At 41.0% G+C, this 21,128-nt stretch overlaps 1 protein-coding gene across 7 annotated transcripts in view; it reads right to left on the bottom strand.

The window, feature by feature from the left end:
• Positions 1-21,128, bottom strand: part of LOC140187588 (RIMS-binding protein 2-like) — a 338,771-nt gene that overhangs the window by 63,990 nt on the left and 253,653 nt on the right. For all 7 annotated transcript variants that reach the window (XM_072243038.1, XM_072243043.1, XM_072243045.1 and 4 more), the window contains 3 exons: positions 20,577-20,627; positions 13,708-13,909; positions 418-668 (listed from right to left, as the gene is read on the bottom strand). In XM_072243038.1, coding sequence (XP_072099139.1) covers positions 418-668; positions 13,708-13,909; positions 20,577-20,627 — 504 coding nt within the window. The remainder of the gene's footprint in view (positions 1-417; positions 669-13,707; positions 13,910-20,576; positions 20,628-21,128) is intronic.

Below are 21,128 nucleotides of genomic sequence, written 5' to 3'. Positions count from 1 at the left end.
GGAATAGCAGATGATATTCTTGAGTTAGAAAGATAATAACTGATTGAAAGGACACTTCTAAATTTCTATCCAACATCAAACATGACTGAGTGTCCACACTGTCTAGTTCCACCAGACATAGTGGCAAAGAATATGTTAAAATTATTAGCATGTATTAAGTCTGTGGAAGATCTTCCAATTCTTACAATTATAAATAATGAACCATTTAAAATTGAACAGTGTTCATGTAGCCTATCAGTAAAGAACAAGTTTAAGGAGGTTTGATAAAGGATTACCACAGACGCGAGCAGTTAACAGGCTAGTCATTTTTAAGACAAAAGTACTGGTCTTCAAACTAGGGGAATACAGTCATAGTAGTGAACCACAAGGTGGTTTGAGAAATAGTCAAACCTATCACTTCATTTTACTTGGGCTTACCTCTGGAGTTGTACAAGATTTTGGGGTACATTGCGACAATTCTGTTTTCGGAGATTCTTTGCTAGAGCTGTCGTTTGATTCTGGTTGTATTTTGCTGCTAATAGAACCAACTTCTGTTGCTATCTCCTCTGACTCCTGGGAGACACTGACTTCTTGAGTCTGTGGCTTATTGGGAATTTGCTCTTCCTGTTCCTTCTCATTCTGTACTGGACAAGGTGACTGAGAAACTGGCTGGGGAAGGCTTTCTGCATCTAAAGGAAAACAGAATTCTCATGATAAAGAACATAATCCTTTTTGAGATTAATAACAAATATCCTGTAATCCAGGAAATGCATAATCCAACAAGAGTGATGGAGATGATACTGATATTCAGGAGAGACTGCAGATGCTGGAAATCTAGCGCAACACACACAAGATATTGGATAAATTCAATATGTCAGGCAACATCAGTGGAGAGAAATGAGCAGTTGATGTTTTCAGCTTTCATCAGGTCCTGCTGAGTTCCTCCAGCATTTGTGTGTGTTGAAAGAGGGACCTAGGAATACAAATTCAGCTTGTTGGAAGTAGCATTACAGGCAGATAAGGTGGTGAAAAATCTATTTAGCACGCTGGCCTTCAACAGTATAGGAGTTGGGACATTATGTTGCATTGTACAATTTGTTGGTGAACTACACTCGGTGTAGTGTGTACAGCTTTGGCCAGGCTGTTATAGGAAAGTTGTGCTTAAACAGGAAAGAGTACAGAAAAGATTTAAGGATGTTGCCAGGACTCTCTAGTTACAGGCCTGAGTTATAGGGCGAGGTAGTCCAGCTGGATCTTTACTCCTTGGAAAGTAGGAGAATGAGCGGCAATGTTATAGAAATATTTAAAATGATGAGAAGCCTAGATAATATGGATTGCAACAGGCTTTCCCCAGGGAAGAGGAGTTCAAAACCACAGGGGCATAGATTTATGGTAGAGGGGAAAGATTTAAAGGGCCTCAGGAGAAATGTTTTCAAGCAGGGAGCTGTCAAAGTATGGAATGAGCTATTTAAATGGTTGAGTGAGGAACTATAGTATAACTTAAGAAGCACTTGAATAAGTACATAGAGGGCAGGGCTTAGAAAGATATGGTCCACACACAGAAAACTGGGACTAGCAGGATGAGCACTGGGTTCCCATGATCTTGATGCTCAAAGGGTCTGTAACCATATTGTATTGCTCTATGACACTATGCTGAAAAATTTAGCAGAACGGATAGCATCCGCAGATAGAGAAACAGTTTCCGGTTGAAGATTCCCCTCAAAACTATGAAAGAGAGAAACTACATCTGAAGGAAGGAGTGGGAGGGCAATGTATGGAAAAATAGGCAATACATGTAATAAGTTGAAATGATGTAGCCACTGAATAGCAGTTAAGCTCTTTTGCCCCTGAACATGGAACTAATACAAAATCTGGGTAGTGTTCTGAGACATACTGAGTAGGCCAGAATATACAAACAAAAACAAGGGAGAAAGAAAAGGGAGGAGGTAAAGGAACAGCAAGCACAAATGACTAGTTGTGATACAAAAAGGAGGTACGAACAAGTTATCTGGAGTTAATCGAAGGATAGGTAGAGGGGTAGATAGTGTAGTGATTCTGCAGAAGGACTTGGAAAGATTACGACAATAGGTGAAGAAGCGGCAGATGGAACACAGTGCAGGGAAGTGTATGGTCATGCAGTTTGATAGAAGGAATAAAGGCAAAGACTGCTTTCTAAAAAGGAAGTGTAGCCCTCTCACCAGGGCTTGTACACCAATTTGGCTTGTTAGCTACCTCCGCTAACAGCCACACGACTCAGCAGTGAGAAGGCCGCCTTTCAGAAACAATACACATCTAGAGTCAGTATGATTTGGGTTTCAACCAAACAGGAATGCTGGGATACTCTGATTAAAAGAATCTCGAGTTGAGCGAATGCCGTTTTTAAGTACTACCAATACACAGTTATTGGTAGCCCAGAAATGACAGATCATTCACAAGCATAAAATTATAAAGAAAGTACATTTACCAAACTTCCTTCAGAAATCTCTTCCCACCCAGCTCTCTACATCTCACAATCTTCATTGGCTGACACAACATTCCATTACATAAGCATATTCAGAAACAGGAAAATGTGCAGATGCTGGAAATCCAAAGCAACACACACAAAATGCTGGAGGAACTCAGCAAGTCAGGCAGAATATATGGAAAACAGCAAACAGTCGACGTTTCGGGCCGAGACCCTTCTTCAGCACTAGGAGGGAAAAGGGGAGATGCCTGAATTAAAAGGCGGGGGGAGGGGAAAGAGACTAGATGGAAGGTGATAGATGAAGACAGGTGGGTGGGAAAGGTCAAGGGATGGAGAAGAAGAATCTGAAATGAGAGGAGAATAGACAATAGGACAAAGGGAAGGAGAAAGGGACCCGGGGAAAGCATATTCAGGAATCAGAGGCACTTGGGCATCCTAATGCAAGATTCAAAGTTCAAAAATCTTGGAAGTAAATTTATTATCAAAGTACATATATGTCACCATATAAAACCCTGAGATTCATTTTCTTGCGGGCCTACTCAATAAATTCATAACAGAATAATAACCATAATAGAATCAATGAAAAACCACACCAATTTGGGCACTCAACCAGTGTGCAAAAGGCAACATGCTGTGCAAACACAAAAAAAAAACGCAATAATAAGTAAATAAGCAATAAATATCGAGAGCATGAGATGAAGAGCCCTTGAAAGTGAATCCATGGGTTGTGGGAACATTCCAGTGATGAGGCGATTGAAGTTGAGTGAAGTTATCCACTTTAGTTCAAGGGCCTGATGGTTGAGGGGTAACGACGACATGGAATCTGGTAGTGTGGGCCCTGAGTCTCCTGTACCTTCTTCCTGCTGGCAGCAGTGAAGAGAGGCATGACCTGGGTTGTAGGGGTCCCAGATAATGGATACTGCTTTCCTGAGACAACGTTCTGTGTAGATGTGGAGAGGGCTTCAACCATGATAGAATGGGCCATATCCATAGATTTTCTGTTCAAGGGCACTGGTGTTTCCATACCAGGCTATAAATGCTACCAGTCAATATATTCTGCACCACACATCTATAGAAGTTTATCGAAGTTTTAGATTTCATGCCAAAACTTTGCAAACTCCTAAGGAAGTGGAAGCACTACTGTGCTTTCTTCATAATTGCACTTATATGCTGGGTCCAGGACAGGTCCTCCAAAATGGTAACACAGAGGAATTTAAAGTTGTTGACCCTCTCCTCCTCTGATCTCCTGAAGAGGATTGGCTTATGGACCTCTGGTTTCCTCCTCCTGAAGTCAACAATCAGCTCACTGGTCTTGATGAAGAAGATGTTGTTGTGGCACCACTCAGCAAAATTTTCAATCTCCCTCTTATATGCTGATCGTCACCACCTTTGATTCTGCTTACGTCAGTGATGTCATCATCACACTTGGATATAGCATTGGAGCTGTGCTTAGCCACATCGTCAGAAGTGTAAAGTGACTAGAACAGGGGGCTAAGTACACAGCCTTGTGGTCACCTGTACTGATGGAGACCATGGAGGAGATGTTTTTGCCAAATCAAACTGACTGGGGTCTGCAAGTGAGGAAATAGAGGATCCAATTGCACAAGAAGATATTGAGGCCTAGAGCTTGAAGCTTATTGATTAGTTTTCAGGGGATGATAGTATTGCATGTTGAGCTATTAATTGATAAAATTGATATAAGAAATATAGAAATATAGACAACCTACAGCACAATACAGGCCACTCAGCCCACAAAGCTGTGCCGAACATGCCCTTACCTGAGAAATTACCTAGGGTTACCCATACCCGTCTATTTTTCTGAGCTCCAAATACTCGTACAGAAGTCTCTTAAAAGACCCTATTGTATCCGCCTCCACCACTGTCACTGGCAGCCCATTCCACACACTCACCACTCTCTGCATAAAAAATTTACCCCTGACATCTCTGTACCCACTTCCAAGCACCTTAAAACTGTGCCCGCTCATGTTAGCCATTTCAACCCTGGGAAAAAGCCTCTGACTATCCACACAATCAATGCCTCTCATCATCTTATACACCTCTATCTTATACATCTCATCCTCTGTCGCTTCAAGGAAAAAAGGTCGAGTTCACTCAACCTATTCTCATAAGGCATGTTCCCCAATCCAGGCAACATCCTCATAAATCTCCTCTGCACCCTTTCTATGGTTTCCACATCCTTCCCATAGTGAGGCGACCCGAACTGAGCACAGTACTCCAAGTGGGGTCTGACCAGGGTCCTATATAGCTGCAACATTACCTCTCGGTTCCTAAACTCAATCCCACGATTGATGAAAGCCAATGCACTGTATGCTTTCTTAACAACAGAGTCAACCTACACAGCAGCTTTGAGTGTCCTATAGACTCAGACCTCAAGATCCCTCTGATCCTCCACACTGCCAAGAGTCTTACCATTAATGCTATATTCTGTCATCATATTTGACCTACCAAAATGAACCACCTCACACTTATCTGCACTGAATTCCATCCGCCACTTCTCAGCCCATTTTTGCATCCTATCAATGTCCCGCTGTAACCTCTGACAGCCCTCCACACTATCCACAATACCCCCAACCTTTGTGTCATCAACAAATTTTCTAACCCATCCCTCTACTTCTTCATCCAGGTCATTTACAAAAATCATAAAGAGAAGGGGTCCCAGAACAGATCCCTGAGGCACACCACTGGTGACCGACCTCCATGCAGAATATGATCTGTTTACAACCACTCTTTGCCTTCTGTGGGCAAGCCAGTTCTGGATCCACAAAGCAATTCCCCTTGGAGCCATGCCTCCTTACTTTTGCAATAAGCCTTGCTTGTACCTTGTCAAATGCCTTGCTGAAATCCAAATACACTACATCTACTACTCTACCTTCATCAACGTGTTTAGTCACATCCTCATAAAATTCAATCAGGCTTGTAAGGCGTGACCTGCCTTTGACAAAGCCATGCTGACTATTCCTAATTATATTATGGCTCTCCAATTGTTCATAAATCTTGTCTCTCAGGATCTTTTCCATCAACTTACCAATCACTGAAGTAAGACTCACTGGCCTATAATTTCTTGGGCTATCTCTGCTCCCTTTCTTGAATAATAGAACAACATCCGCAACCCTCCAATTCCCTGGAACCACTCTCGTCCCCATTGATGATACAAAGATCATCGCCAGAGGTTCAGCAATCTCCTCCCTCGCCTCCCACAGTAGCCTGGGGTACATCTTGTCTGGTCCCAGTGACTTATCCAACTCGATGCTTTCCAAAAGCTCCTGCACATCCTCTTTCTTAATATCTACATGCTCAAGCTTTTCAGTCCGCATCTTTGATGTATGCGTCTTTGCTGATTCATAAAAGGTTAACATGCAAATTGAGAAAGTAGTAAGGAAGGCAAGTGCAATGTCAGGATTCACTTCTAGAGGACTAGAATATACAGTAAATGTAAGCCTGCAATACTGAGGCTTTATAAGGTGCTGGTTGGACCACTTTTGGAGCACTGCATACGGTTTTGGGTGCCATATCTAAAAGGATGTGCTGGCATTGAAGAGGGTCGAGATGAGGTTTATAAAAAATAATCCTGGGAAGGAAAGGGCTAACATATGAGGAGTATTTGATGTATTAGATTTATACATGCTGGTTTAGAAGAATGAGGGGCAATCTCATTGAAACCTATTGAATATTAAAAGACCTTGACAGAATGGACATCGAGAGAATGTTTCCTATTGTGGAGGGGTCAGAGTTTCAAAACAGAGCGATGTCCCTTTAGGACAGTGATGAGGAGAAATTTCTTTAGCTAAAGGGTGGTATATGGAATTTATTGCCACAGGCAGCATAGAGACCAAGTCACAAGGTATATTTAAAGTGTAGGTTGATTGTTTCTTGATTAGTAAGGGTGTCAAAGGTCATGGGGAGAAGGCAGGACAATGGGGTTGAGAGGGAAATTAAATCAGCCATGATTGAATTGCAGAGCAGACTTGATAGGCTTAATTCCACACCTATGTCTTACAGTTGGGGAATTCAATGTTGAATCCTGCAGGCTTTAATGTATCCAGATGAAAAATAAGATGCTACTCCTTAAGCTTATGGTGGAATTTGTGCCTGGATGACATTTTTAAGGATCTAAGTGCCTTAAATTTTTTCTGGAATTTGGACCATACCACAGTTCAAAAGCACAAACTGTCAATGGTAAGGTGATAGGAGCATTCTGGTTTAGACTCATTAACAGCAAGTGAACAGTCAGATTGTATACCATATACAATCAAATTATTATATTTAAAAGTACCAAATAAAGAATTGCACATCTTATTCCAGTGGGATATTTTTTATGCAAAAAAAAAGTGCTGATAAAGGTAAGAGAAGCTTTTCATGAGAAAGGACAGGGCTTTATTTTAGTGATTTTGAGGCAGTTTTCTCAGTCAATGTGTCACCACTCAAATGGGAAAGGTTCTATGTAGAGGAAGGAAACTGATATAACTGTTGGCGGACATCAAAACAGCTACATTTGAAAGAGAAAATCTGCAGATGCCGGAAAACCAAGCAGCACACCCAAAATGCAGGAGGAACTCAGTAGGCTAGGCAACATCTATGGAAAAGAGTGCAGTTGACGTTTTGGGCCGAGATCCTTCAGTAGAATTGTTTACTCTTTTCATTGTTGCTGCCTGGCCTGCTGAGTTTCTCCAGCATTTTGTGTGTGTTACACCTGAAAGAAGTGGCTGAAGAGACTGTGGAGGCATTAGTAGTGATCTTTCAAGAATCACTAGATTTTGTAATGGTTCCTGAGGACTGGAAAATTGCAAATGTCACTCCACTCTTTATGAAGGAACGGGGGCAGAAGAAAGGGAATTATTGGCCAGGTAGCCCGACTTCAGTGATTGAAAAGATGTTGGAGTCTATTATTAAGGATGAGGCTTCAGGGTACTTAGAGGTACAGAATAAAATGGGCCTAGCATGATTTTCTAAAGGGAGAATCTTGCCTGACAAGTCTTTTGGAATTCTTTGAGGAAATAACAGACATGAGAGTCAGTGGATATTGTTTAGTTGGATTTTCAGAAGGCCTTTGACAAGGGGCTACATATGAGGCTGCCTAACAAGCTACGAGCCCATGATATTACAGGAAAGATACTAGCTTGGACAGAAGATTGGCAGACCAGCAAGAAGCAAAGACTGGGAATAAAGGGGGCCTTTTCTGGTTGGCTGTCAGTGACTAGTGGTGTGCCTCAGTGGTCAGTCTTCGGACCACTTCTTTTCACATTGTATGTCAACGATTTGGGTAAAAGAACTGATGGCTTTGTGGTCATGTGGAGGGGCAGGTAGTGTTGAAGAAGCAGGGTGTCCACAGAAGGACTTGGATAGATTGGGGGAATGGGCAAAGAAGCGGCAGATGGGATATAATGTTGAGAAGTATATGGTCATGCACTTAGGCACAAGGAATATAAGTATAGACTAAATTTTAATTGGGAAGAAAATTCAAAACTCAGATGCAAAGGGACTCATGCAGGATTCCCTAAAGGTTAGCTTGCAGGTTGAGTCGTTGGTAAGGAAGGCAAATGCAATGTTAGCATTGATTTTGAGAGGATTAGAATACAAAAGCAAGGATGTAATGCCAAGGCTTTATCAGGCAATGGTCAGACTGCAGGTTTGGGCCCCTTATCTAAGAAAAGATGAGTTGGCATTAGAGGTGGTCCAGGAGGCTCATGAGAATGATCCTAGAAATGAAAGGTTTAACATATGAGGAGCGATTGATAGCTCTGTGCCTGTACTCACTGGAGTTTCGAAGAATGAGGGGAGTCAAATTGCAACCTATCGAATATTGAAAGGTCTGGATAAAGAGGATGAGGACAGGATGCTTCCTCTTGTAAGGGGTTTCTTCTTTCACATTATTTGCTAAGGCTAATAAAATGGTTTCTTTATTATGTTATAATAAAATGGCTCCTCTGTAATGTTAACTGCTGAGTTAACGGTAGCAGCTTGTTTGGATTATAATTACTGATAATGGGAATTGTATTCATTTGCTAACCAATTGGTATAGATGTTATTCTTTCTTGTGTGTCTGTAAGCTATTGTTTTTGCGGGCTTTGGGGAGAAGGCGCGATGGTGACAGAGAGAGGAGACGCGATGGGAGAGATGCTGTAAGCTATGCGAGGATGGGACCCAAGAGGGAGTCCGAGGCCCAGGGCTTCTCGGGAAGAGAACCGAAGAGGAAAGACATGCTGGACGCGCTCTGGTCGAATACCGTGGTTGGTCCCAGGCGGCGGGTCGAGGAGGTCGGAGGAGATCGAATGGTGGAAAGAAGACTCCATTAATTGAGCTCCAACGGCTGAGCACAAAGTGGTTGAACTCTGATAAGTTTGGCACCTTTTACTTTCCTCTGATATTGTATCTCTATTAATTACATAGTTCCAGTAAGATCTATAAAGTGTAATCGAAAAATCATACATTGTGTACTGTCGGTTAATTGGTGGTGTGGGGTACATCACACGGCATCCACACAAACTTGATAACCCAGTTTGTTGGGGATGAAGGCTGCTCCCCCTAGATGAAAGCGAGCTGAGTGAGTCTGAGGCTTACCAGGAGGCTACACTTTATTGGAAGAGTCTAGGACCAGAGGACACAGTGTCAGAATTGAGGGATGTCCATTTAGGATAGAAATGAAGAAAAATTTAGCCAGAGGGTGGTCAATCTGTGCAATTTATTGCCACAGATGGCTGAGCAGGCCAAGTCATTGCCTATATTTAAGGTGGAGGTTGATCACATAATTAAACTTGTTTAATCAGGGAATACACGAGGAAATCTGCAGATGCTGGAATTTCAAGCAACACACATAAAAGTTGCTGGTGAACACAGCAGGCCAGGCAGCATCTCTAGGAAGAGGTACAGTCGACGTTTCGGGCCTAGACCCTTCGTCAGGACACCAAATCAGGGCATCAAAGGTTACAGAGAGAAGGCAGGAGAATGGGGTTGAGAGGGATAATAAATTAGCCATGATGGAATGGCGAGGCAGACTCAATGAGTCAAACGGCCTAATTCTGCTCCAAAGTTTCATAGTATTATGATCTTAGTCAAAGTGATAGTATATTTAGGCCAAGTGTACAAAATAAGGAATAAAAGACATTTTTGATTGGACAGGTGACTGGAGAGAGCAAGCAATTTCAAGTACTTGGGTGTCAAGATCTCTGAGGATCTAATCTGGTCTCAATATATAAATGCAGCTAAAAAGAAGGAAATACAGCAGCTTTATTTCATTAGGAGTTTGAGGAGATTTGGTTTGTCACCTAAAACACCCAAAAACTTCTACAGATGTACCACTGAGAGCATTCTGACAACCTGTATCACTGTCTGGTATGGAACCGGGGGTGGGGTGCTACTGCACAGGATTGAAAGAAGCTACAGAAAGTTGTAAAATTAGTCAGCTCCATCTTGGGTACTAGCCTTAGTAGTCTCCAAGACATCTTCAAGGAGCGGAGCCTCAGAAAGACAGCGTCCATTATTAAGGACTCCCATCACCCAGGACATGCCTTCTTCTCATTGTGACTGTCAGGAAGGAGGTACAGAAGCCTGACGGCACATATTTAGTGATTCAGGAACAGTTTCTTCCCCTCTGCCATCTGATTCCAAAATGAACATTGAACCCATGAACACCTCACTTCTTTAAAATTTCTGCTTTTGTACTACTTTTAATTTTACTATTTAATATACATAAATACTTAATATAATTGAGATATATATTTATTTCTATGTTATCATGTATTGCATAGTACTGCAAATTAACAAATTTCACAACAATGCCTGTAATATTAAACCTGATTCTGAAAAAAGTGTTAAAATATTAAAAAATTAGCAATTTGCTGATGACAACAAATCAAGTGCTAAATTTTGACATGAATCTGAAAGATCACAGATGGTTTGAGAACACTAGCTATTAAACCATTCATATTCCAAAGGGGTACACAATCAGTATGGATAGGGTGTTGTTGATTGTGTCAATACCCTTGGCCTCAGATGACCTGACTTGAATTCACCCTTCATAAAAAATGCTGGTGAACACAGCAGGCCAGGCAGCATATATAGGAAGAGGTACAGTCGACGTTTTGGGCCGAGACCCTTCATCAGGACTAACTGAAAGAAGAGACAGTTAGAGATTTGAAAGTGGGAGGGGAGTGGGAGATCTGAAATGATAGGAGAAGACAGGAGGGGGAGGGAAGGAGCCAAGAGCTGGACAGTTGATTGGCAAAAGGGATACGAGGCTGGGGAAGGGAGAGAACCATGGGACAGAAGGCCTAGGGAGAAAGAAAGGGGGAGGAGGGGGAAGCCAAGAGGATGGGCAAGGAGTTATAGTGAGAGAGACAGAAACAGAAAAAAGAGAGAAATAAAAGGGGAAAGAAAAAAAATAATAAAAATAATAATAAATAAATAAGGGATGAGGTACGAAGGGGAGGTGGGGCATTAACGGAAGTTAGAGAAGCCAATGTTCATGCCATCAGATTGGAAGTTACCTAGATGGAATATAAGGTGTTGTTCCTCCAACCTGAGTGTGGCCTCATCTGTACAGTAGAGGAGGCCGTGGATAGACATGTCAGAATGGGAATGGGACATGGAATTAAAATGTGTGGCAACTGGGAGTTCCTGCTTTCTCTGGTGGACAGAGCGTAGGTGTTCAGTGAAACGGTCTCCCAGCCTGCGTCGGGTCTCGCCAATTTATAGAGGCCACATCGGGAGCACCGGACGCAGTATACACCCCAGCCGACTCACAGCTGAAGTGTCGCCTCATCCGGAAGGACTGTCTGGGGCCTTGAATGGTGGTGAGGGAGGAAATGTAAGGGCATGTGTAGCACATGTTCCGCTTACAAGGATAAGTGCCGGGAGGGAGATCGGTGGGAAGGGATTGGGGGGGGACGAATGGACAAGGGAGTCACGTAGGGAGTGATCCCTGCGGAAAGCTGGGGGGGGGGGGGAGGGAAAGATGTGCTTAGTAGTGGGATCTCGTTGGAGATGGCGGAAGTTACGGTGAATTATATGTTGGACCTGGAGGTTGGTGGGGTGGTAGGTGAGGACCAGGGGAACCCTATTACTAGTGGGGTGGTGGGAGGATGGGGTGAGAGCAGATGTGTGTGAAATGGGAGAGATGCATTTGAGAACAGAGTTGATGGTGGAGGAAGGGAACCTGTGAGTCGGCTGGGGTGATATATTGCGTCCGGTGCTCCCGATGTGGCCTTCTATATATTGGCGAGACCTGAAGCAGACTGGGAGATCATTTCGCTGAACTCCTACGCTCTGTCTGCCAGAGAAAGCAGGATCTCCCAGTGGCCACACATTTTAATTCCACGTCCCACTCCCATTCTGATATGTCTATCCACAGCCTCTTCTACTGTCAAGATGAAGCCACACTCAGGTTGGAGGAACAACACCTTATATTCCACTAGGTAACCTCCAATCTGATGGCATGAACATTGACTTCTCTAACTTCCATTAATGCCCCACCTCCACTTCGTACCCTATCCCTTATTTATATATTTATTTATTTATTGCCCCTTTCTTTCTCTCTCTTTTTTCTCCCTTTGTCCCTCTCACTATACTCCTTGCCCATCCTCTTGGCTCCCCCCCCTTTCTTTCTCCCTAGGCCTCCTGTCCCATGATCCTCTCCCTTCTCCAGCCTCGTATCCCTTTTGCCAAACAACTGTCCAGCTCTTGGCTCCATTCCTCCCCCTCCTGTTTTCTCCTATCATTTTGGATCTCCCCCTCCCCCTCCCACTTTCAAATCTCTATCTCTTCTTTCAGTTAGTCCTGACGAAGGGTCTCGGCCCAAAACGTCGACTACACCTCTTCCTTTAGATGCTGCCTGGCCTGCTGCGTTCGCCAGCATTTTTCATGTGTGTTGCTTGAACTTCCAGCATCTGCAGATTTCCTTGTGTTTGAATTCACCCTTGGAGGTTTTCAATATGTTCTTAGCTGGCCATGCAATTTTAGCTTCTTATTTTCCCTGCTGCATTAGTAGTGCATTAATGAATATTGTAAGTAACACAGTTCAGTAATATCAAATAAAAGATGCAATGCAATTGATCTTTACTCTGATGATGACAATCAGCTTATTCTTTCATTGCAAGTGTTCCAATTTAAAATTGCAATCATCTCAATAAACCTATGAGATACTTATAGCTACAAAAATAAACAAAGCAGCATACAAGTGTGAGTGTTACAACATTTATCTTCTGCAGGAGGAGACTGCTGGTGTACGGAGAAAAAAAGACTTGAGCTTGGAAAAGTACAATAACCTCAATGCTTCTGAGGAACTTCTGGTCCATTACCATTTCACAGAGAGAAGGAGCAGTTAGAACAGTACTGAGAACTTCAAGGACATGCATTAGAAGGATATTGAAATCCTTTGAAAATAGAGAAAGGAATAATACACAACCTCACAAACTACTCACTTGCTCACCCCATCAGGCACCTACTGTGCAACATATAAAGTGTCTTCAGTTTCCACACTGGACTCATTAGCCACACTTGAGCCCATAAGACTGCAGTGGAAGCAAGTTATTCTCAATACCAAGCAATTTCCTAAGATGAAGACTCTATTAGCACCTTCCATGACCTTAGGATAATCCAAAGTGTTTTACATTAATTCAGCAGTTTTTTCAAATGTAGCCTCAAGTGTGCTCTAAGAAAACTGGTCATCAATTGGTATACAACAAGTCCAAACACCCAATAGCTACAATATGGTAATAAACAGACAGTTCATTGTTATAATACTGGTTGGTATTGTCCAAAACACAAGGGATAATTCCCCTACACATCTTCCTAATCTGTTTGAGGTCTTTACAATTATTTCAGAGAGCAAACAGAGCATCGGTCTCCACCTCATCTAAGGGACCAAACTGCCATCAGTGCAGCACTCTAGGTATTGCATGTCAAATCTCTGGATTGGGTGGGGGGGAACCAAGAAAGCCAGAAAGGTTGAATCAGATTGAAATCACGACTGGCCATGAAATCTTCAATGAAAAACATTAAAATTCAAGCAGCAAGCACTCAATACAACTTGAAAAACATTGCTGTCAGACAAGATCAAGTGAGACTTGTTAAGATATTGAAAGTTCATTTGCAGAATTTTGTTTTTTGAAAATCAGAATGATGACCTGATCTCAAGACTGAGATCATCATTCTGATTTTCTAACAAAATTTCAACAGATGAACTTTCAATATCTTATATAATCTCTATCATATGTTTTGTAAGGCTCATGGCACTCTAATTCTGTTACCTTTTTCCACTGGTGATTCAACTCCATTAAGTAGTTGGGGCTGACTGCGGGAGAGTAATCCAGGTGTATCTGAGTTGACAAGGGTGCTGGTTAGTAGATCAATGTTTCCAGCTTGCAGACGAAAGTGCTCCAATTCCTGGGAGAGAAGGCTAAACTGTGTGCTTTGACTCCTACATTTTTCTTCGAGATCTCGTACCTTTGCCTGGTGGAAAAGATGGAAATGATTATATTCAATGTATGGAAATTCTAAGCTGCAGCATATCAATTTCCAATCTGGTACAATGCTTAATCACTATAATTTAAAGTCTGGGATTTGTCTCACTTGGTCCTCAACACTGCTAGTAAAGCATGTATATGTTTCACAGTGGTATAGTACATATTTTGCACCTTGAACATAAATGGAGAGCTGAAACTAAACAGGTCTTGTTAGAGTTACATCTCATTTTTAAATGACCACCTGGAACTTTTAAAAAGAAACTAAGATATAAAATACCTTTACACATTAACTTTCATGACCTTAGAGTAGTCTCAAATTTTTTACTTGCCATTTAAGGAGTTGCTGTTAAAAAGAAGGCAAAAGCACTCAATATGGGACCAATAAAATCCAATAAACTGCAATGCGATAAATCACCAGATAGGGTCCAGGATGAGTATAGGGAGTTAGGAAGGAGGCTGAAGAGCAGGACTTTGAAGGTAGTAATTTCTAAATTACTCCCAGTGCCGCATGCTGGTCAAGGCAGAAACAGGATGGCAGTACAGATGAACAAGTGGCTGAGGAACTGGTGCAGGGGGCAGAGTATCAGGTTCTTGGATCACTGGAACCTCTTCTGGGGCAAAAATGACCTGTACAAGAGGGACATTTTTGTTTGTTTTTTTTGTAGGGAGGTGAGATTTGGGTGTTGATGATTGTGCTGCCTTTCTTTCTTGGTTTCATGGCTACCCAGAGAATTTTAGAATTTTATAGTTGTTTACTTTGGTAATAAAAAAATCTTTTGAATCTTTTACTAATTGCAACTAATCTAAATTTACCAAGTGCAGTAAGTACACAAAATATTTTCTTCATTTAACTTCGATTTAATATTGTCTTAAAACGGATCTTTCTGATTCACATACCAAATTCTGTCTAAGTTGTGTTTCAATTCATACTACAGAATATAATTCCTAAGTTGTTTACTTAAACTTCAATCCTCTAATCTTATGTGGTCAATATCTTGACGTTGCATTTCTTGTTACATGGACAAGAGACCAGAATGTTAAAGGGGTAAATTTTATGTAAAATTAAATAACAGAAGTCTGATTTTACAATGATTTGATTACAACACACTGCCTCAGTTTGACCAGCTAAGTTACAATTTATATCATTAAGGAATTATCTATTTACATCACAAATAGGAAGCACCTTAATTTTTGAAAGGTAAAACATTGTAGCACTCTCTTGCATTAAAAATTGTAGGAAGCATTCCTCTGGTATCTCATCATGTCTCACAAAGCATTGCTAAGTGAATCACATACAGTTAATTAGCTGCATGGAATAGTAATAGCCATTTTGACAAGACGCTGCAAACAGAGGTTAATTACAAAACTAATTTGTCTAGTTTTGTTAGCATTGGTTAAGAAAAGAATGATGACAAGGGTGCTGAATGTATTCCCTCAGCTCTTAATAGTATGAATGAAATTTTACAGTACATCTGCCTCAATCATAAAACAGGCTGACTCCTTGCTTTGTCTCATCTGAAAAGCAATGTCACTGACAATGCAGTATTCCTCTGGTACAAAGCAGCTTGTCAACCTATGTTATTTTCTAAACTTCTGAAGTGATATACAGGCCTGCAAACATTCTGACTTCGAGTAAGGCATTATGTCGACTGAACCAAGCTGACAAACCACTCAAAAGATAGTGTTATGGTGCACTGGGAGATATGTGGCTCAAGATATGCTGAAGTCTCCAAGTTACATCAAAAGCATAGAGGGGTCCTACTGCTTTTAATAAAGGTAAGATGAAGAAACTAATCAATATAATATTCCTTTGTTGTTTTGGTTTTTGCCACAAAATGTACTGGTTTAACTGGAAAAAAAAATTAGAAAAGGAAAGACCATAGAACACAGGTGCAGAATTAGGCTATTCAACCCATTGAGTTTGCTCCCACCAATTGATCATGGCTGATTTATGACTCCTTTCAACTCCATTGTCCTGCCTTCTCCCGTAACCCTTGACACCCCTACAAATCAACAACCTATCAACCTCTGCTTTAAACATACCCAATGACTTGGCTTCTACAGCCCTCTGTGGAAATGAATTCCACACATTCACCTCCCTCTGGCAAAAGAAAATTAGTTACATTCAAGACTGTAAGTTACTGCCTGTCTTCAAAATAATTAAGTCATAAAATTATACAGCCATGCAAACGCTAATAAACCAAACAGAATAACATTTACAGTTGCTTTTCATTTTGTATGTGCAGTGATTAAAACTGGAAGGTTCACATTCAAGTAAGCAATATATGTACTTGCATATATTGCAGAGAAAGCACCACAGATTTTCCAAACACAAACACACAGGTCTACATGCTAAAGAAAGGGGATTGGTGGTTGTATGAATACCTGCATGCAGTCCAATGTATTCTTTAACAGGAGAAAATGGAATAACATTAAATAAAAACATGCTTCAAAGCATTCTTAAACCTCAGTTCAATAAATTTTACAAAACTATATCTAGAAATATACCAACTGTTGCTGCAAAACTAGTCAGGTCAATTCCTACAATTTAACAGAAGTCAATGATCAGTATTGTAAAGAATGCTAAAAATTTAACTCTGTTCAGTTAAAAAAAAATTACCTCTAATACATCTTTAAAACAACTATCCATAAACCATTTCTAACTTAACCAGGTCTGCCCAGTGATTATTTGTAACTGTCAGAGCAGTTTGCTTTCATACATTCACAGGTACTCACATCAAGATATGAGTGAGTGAATGAAAGGAAGATATTAACCCTCCCTAAACTCTAATTCTGAACTTTAGGTAAAAAGTTGCAGGTTCCATTCCTTATTCCATATTGTCTCTGGTGTAAAAAAATGTATTTAAGGTAAGCCCTACTACGCAAGCTCTTGTAAGTTATTATTCTTCAAAAGTACTCGGGTATTTTTTGAAAATGTAGTGAGGGTTTTACCTGCCATTTTCCTTTCAGATTGTGAATTTCTTCAATTCTTCTTCCATATTTGTTTGATTATCTTAAGTCTGTGCACTCTATTCCATAAACACTCTATTACATAGGTAATTTCTGTTCACCCATTCTTCTCATAATTTTATACACTTCAATTAAATTTTTCCTCAATTTCCTCAGTTTCCTTTGTTTCAAAGGAAAAACCTCAACTCTGACCATCTCTGCTCAATTTTTTCAGCCGGGGCAACATCCTTGTAAATGTCTTGTGCATCTTCTCAGATGCTTTCCAAGTCCTCATGGTGATCAGAATTGTACACCATTGTACAGTATTCTGCAGCAGGTGAAACCACAACTCTCCACATTATCACAAGCTAACAATTATTTAATGAAGAACCTAGAGCCAAATCTAATGAACTGTTAGCAATAGATGGCTGGTTAGCAATGTCAGATTGTCTGATGACACCACTCTACCACCCAGCATGTTGGGATTGGGAACAAGGTTTGGATGAGGACTCCTACCAAATAGTTTTTTAAAAAATAAGTGTCTTTATTCAGTATGTACTGGACAGAATCTATTTAAACAGCGCACCAGAGCCAACAATCTGAAAGACCTGCTTAGATTGTGCAGAGCCTACTGAAACACTCCATTTTAGGATTAAGGTCAATTCTTCACTGTGATACTAAGAGTGGAAGATAATTCAAATTGTGCATGTAAAACATTGCTGGGATTGCAGTGATCAATCCTTTCCATTCTTGCCAAAAATCATACTGCTACTTTTTGCCAGGGTAGGACATGGATAGGTTATGATGTAACCAAGAAGCAGTAGACTTGAAGGTAAACAGATCAGAATGTGCTAAAAATGTTCTGAATACAACCTCTCTGTAATTGTAAGGAAGCTGACAGTGAAATGTTTATAAAAGTCTGTGTTGTTTGAAAGATATTTCTATATTTCCTTACAGCATAAATAGACATCATTTCAGCCCATCAAGTCAATGTCTGTGCACTAATTTGTCCTGTGACAACTCTCCACATATGCTTATCAAATACCCCCAGATTATGTCTCTCATCTACAGCACATATTGGGGGAACTTACTGCAGCCCGCTAACTTCCCAACCTGCAAGTTTTTGAGATATGGGAGGAAACCAATGCAACCAGGGAACCTACTCAGCAGAACAGAAGATGTGCAAGCTCCTCGCACCTGTAGCTCCGGAGGTCAGGATTGAACCTACGTCAATGGAGCTGTGACTCAGCAGCTCTGCTAGCTACACCACTGCTCTCTCCAATAAAATGGTATCCGTACTTACATGATACCTTGCTTGGAAGAACTGCATGATTTTTTGTTGATGCAGAATGTGTAGTTGGGGAAGTTATGTCTTGTATTTGTAGATTAGCAGTTTGTGCCATCAGTAGGCGATGCACTTAGTGAAAAGAAAGCATTTCTCCTTGGTGCATAAAATTCAAAATTGACTGTTGGTTGTACTCAGATGACCTGATTTCAGCATTCACTTTGCCTTGGCAATCTGGTGAACTTTGGCAAAAACTAAGAAATACCTCCTTATCTGGAGTATTTGAGAGGTAACACATTTTCACACAATGCTGTGGCTGGAACTGCTCCATGCGCTTCTCCTGGAGTTGCGATTCAATCAAATTATGTTTATGGTTCTATCGATAAATGGAATCAACACTGCAATTCAGGGAGCAACTGCTCAGCCATTAGGAAGAGTTGTCTGAGGAGGGACTTCACAATGACTTTCCTGGTGCAGGCAAAAGAGTGACATGCCCGTACTAGAACAAATGGTTGCCTCCCTTCTTGAAGGTGGACATGCTTACAGCATCTGTGTTCACCCTGATAAATTCTCTTCTAAGATATGGGGACAGGATTGTGGATTCAAGACTCAATCTCTTTAGTGCTAAGTTTAAGATTTTCAGCAATAATATTATCTGCTCCAGCAGCTCTGTTTTTTTTAAAAATTAGGCTAAGGCCTTTCAGTTCTCGTATGTCAGGAGTGGCAGTGAGGTAGACCAAACATGGTACTGTGGTATAGAGTCAAGGACACATACATCATGGACACAGTTGCAATTGAGGACATCTTAAAAGTGTTCTTTCCAGTAGATACTGACTGCTTATCTTCAGTATCTTCATCTGTTTTTTTTCCTGTTCTCAGAGGTGTTGGGCTTTGGGTGTTTGGGTTGCAGATAGTTTTTGGGTATTTATTTTCTGCATGGCTTGATGGTGCTAAAAACACATACATCAGTAAACTGTTGAAACTTTTGCACTCTTTCCTTCTTCTGTTCTTTAAATCACAGGTTTTCTACCAGATCGCTGCCTCTCTACTTTCCACTTGAAGAATGCTAAAGCTGCTAGTCCAGGAACACAACATTTTTTGAGGTTATTTCGTTCATTGACATTTTGGCCACTTCTGAAGAAGAGCCTTCAACCTGAAATGATAAATCTGTCTCCTGTTGCTTGGCAAGCTGAGTGTTTCCAGTAATTCGTTTTATCTCATACCAGCCCCAGATCATCTGAATGAAAAAGCCAAGAATCTCTTTAGAGAAGTCAATTATTGTGGATTTCAGGGTAGTCCATACACTGTTGCTCCTGTTGGCTAGCAGAGAGGTACTTTCTAAAAACAGAAACCCTTATGGGGTCCTTGTCAGTAACATTGATCTTCTGGTGGCAATATTACTGCTGATTTTGGTTTTTGGGGCCAGCATGAAGGAGATTATACAGTGGATTAGGCATTGGACAAACTAGGAGTCATCTGAACTTGGACTACAGTATTGTCATGCAATCTGTGTTTATTGAAAAAATCTTAGTTATGACAAAACTGTTTCCAAGCATTTATTGGTGAAAGATCCTGTAGAAGCTAGGGTTTACCACTCTTTTCTTGTTGATCACACCTTCTGAGCGGACTCCACCTTCTCTCAGACTGGTGTTGAATTTGTCCACAAAGATCAGCTTCCCTCCCTCTGGAATTCAGACCAGGATATTTTCAAAGGTCAAAATCGAAGCTCTCTTTGCCTTTTCGAAAGCTTCCAAGTTTGGGGTTAAGTACAGTTGACTGTAATGTAATAATGTGCAAAAGTTACCCTACAGTAAAAGAAATCATGTATGGCTATTTTTGCTCTACATGATGAAGTTTAGGTGTGGAACATCATGACCCTCATGGACAGTTCCAGCAGTGACAGACTTGAATGAGATTATGATTTCATAGCCCAGAAACTCGGATGCTTTAACAGTGCCATTGCTGTCCTGAGTGAGGCATGAGAAGCAGGACATGATCTGTGGTACATTGCTTTCTGAAGGGCAGATTAGAAGAAGAACACCATCTACATAGAATAAAATTCATCATTTAGAATGAGCCGGTCTGGTGTCTCAGTAGCTTCACTGCAGAATAAGTCAATGTCATGAATCTGCACCTCACATTAACACTAAAGCAACATGCTATGGCTATCATTTGGGTGGATAGGCCTGCAAAGAGCAAAATTATTTATACAATGGTGCTGGCAGGACCCTTCAACACTCCTGATCCCAAATGCAATAACAGAACTACTGAAGAGAGCATGAGAGAGTTGACAATCTTATGGAGGATAGTCAAGCGTCCAAGTCTGGATTTATCTTTCCAATGCCAATTTTGAGGGCATGTTCAGGATTTAGATTAATATGAAAAGAAAAGAAAAGAAAAGAAATGGTTGGTCACTTACCTCCAACAACTGAACCACACCTTCATGTTCCTTCTTTGCTTCAAACTGGGCCTTAATGTAAAAAAGAAAAGATTAATTAAATTGTGCAATAGTGTCACAGACACTACAGTACAGAAACATGCCTTTCCGTCCATCTAGTCCATACTGAACCATTAACCTGCTGAGTTCCATCGATCTGCATCTGAACCATAGCTCTCCATACCCCTCTCAACCATGAATCTATCCCAATTTCTCTTAAATGTTGAAATCAAACCTGTATCCACCACTTGCACTGGCAGCTCATTCCAGACTCTCACTACTCTGAGTGAAGAAGTTTCCTCTCATGTTCACCTTAAACACGCCACCATTTATCCTTAACCTTTGACCTCTACATATAGTCTTACCCAACCTCAGTGGAAAAAAAGCCAGCTTTCATTTACCCTACCTATACCCCTCATGATTTTGTATACCTTGATCAAATCACCCCTCAATCTTCCATGTTCTAGAGAATAAAGTCCAAACCTGTTCAAACTTTCCCTATAACTCTGGTCCTCAAGCCCTGGCAACATCTTT

The sequence above is a fragment of the Mobula birostris genome, chromosome 25, assembly GCF_030028105.1.
Source record: "Mobula birostris isolate sMobBir1 chromosome 25, sMobBir1.hap1, whole genome shotgun sequence".
NCBI lineage: Eukaryota > Metazoa > Chordata > Chondrichthyes > Myliobatiformes > Myliobatidae > Mobula > Mobula birostris.
Note: the sequence above shows the minus strand (reverse complement) of the source record. Positions and strands in the feature narration are given on the sequence as shown.